This window comes from Eimeria necatrix, genomic scaffold (genome assembly GCF_000499385.1).
Source record: "Eimeria necatrix Houghton genomic scaffold, Enh_scaff912, whole genome shotgun sequence".
NCBI classification, from domain to species: domain Eukaryota; phylum Apicomplexa; class Conoidasida; order Eucoccidiorida; family Eimeriidae; genus Eimeria; species Eimeria necatrix.
This window is the reverse complement of record NW_013654711.1, coordinates 1-791: the sequence shown is the minus strand read 5'-3', so window position 1 is coordinate 791 and position 791 is coordinate 1. Positions and strand designations below refer to the sequence as shown.

The following is a 791-nucleotide window of genomic DNA, read 5'->3' as shown; positions in this document are numbered from 1 at the left end:
TGGGTGTTTGATATTTGTGTCTTGCGCAGCATTTGAGTTGTCGTTGCTTATTTAATGTAGATTTAGGGGCCGTTGAGGCTGTCGAGGGAGAGTAGCTGCTGCAGTCGCTTGCTGCTGCTGCAGCAGCAGCCGCAGCACCCGCAGCAGACAGCGCTGCGCCCTTCACCCTTTAATTCCCTTTTTCTTTTTGCAACAGGAAAAGCAATGAGGGCCAAGAGTGAGCGCGTGTATAAACCCGGAGCCAAAGAGGTGAATCTGCTGCTCGCTGCTGCCCCCCAGCTGCTGCACCTGGCCCGCTGCTGCAGCAGCAGCAGCAGCAGCTGCTGCAGCGCCGGAAGCACCACTTTTCCCCACACTCTGCAGCCCCAGCCTTTCCTCGAAGCACTTCTCTCTTTTTTTACATTTATTTGGCAGCAGCAGCAGCGCCGGGGGCCCCCAGGGGCCCTGGGGGGCCTCGGGGTCCTGCTGCCGGCCCGAAGGGCGGCCAGCAGCAGCTTGCTGCTGCTGCTGCTGCTCAGAGTTGCTGCTGCTGCTTCTCTTTATCTTTTTATTTCTATTTCCCGCTGCAATTGCGCCTCAACGGGCCCCAGAAATGACTCTTGCGGCCCCAGTTGCTGCTTGCTGCTGCGCCCCGCGCTGCCCCGTGGGGTCCTGCTGCTGCTGCTGCTGCTGCTGCTGCTGCTGCTGCTGCTGCTCCTGCCTTCTGTCCGCCCCGCTTCCGCCGCCGCTCTCCCTCGCCTCCGCCCGGCGCGCGCACGCGGGCTGCTGCTGCTGCCGCTGCAGCAGCAGCC

The 791-nt window shown here is 62.1% G+C and overlaps 1 protein-coding gene across 1 annotated transcript; it reads right to left on the bottom strand.

Annotated features, from left to right (window-relative positions):
- Positions 1 to 576: 576 nt before the first annotated feature.
- On the bottom strand, positions 577 to 791 carry ENH_00082610 (hypothetical protein; the record flags this gene model as incomplete). The annotated part of the gene is made up of 1 exon (XM_013583382.1): positions 577 to 791. A coding segment is annotated over one exon (215 nt), but the record flags the coding sequence as incomplete, so codon positions are not given.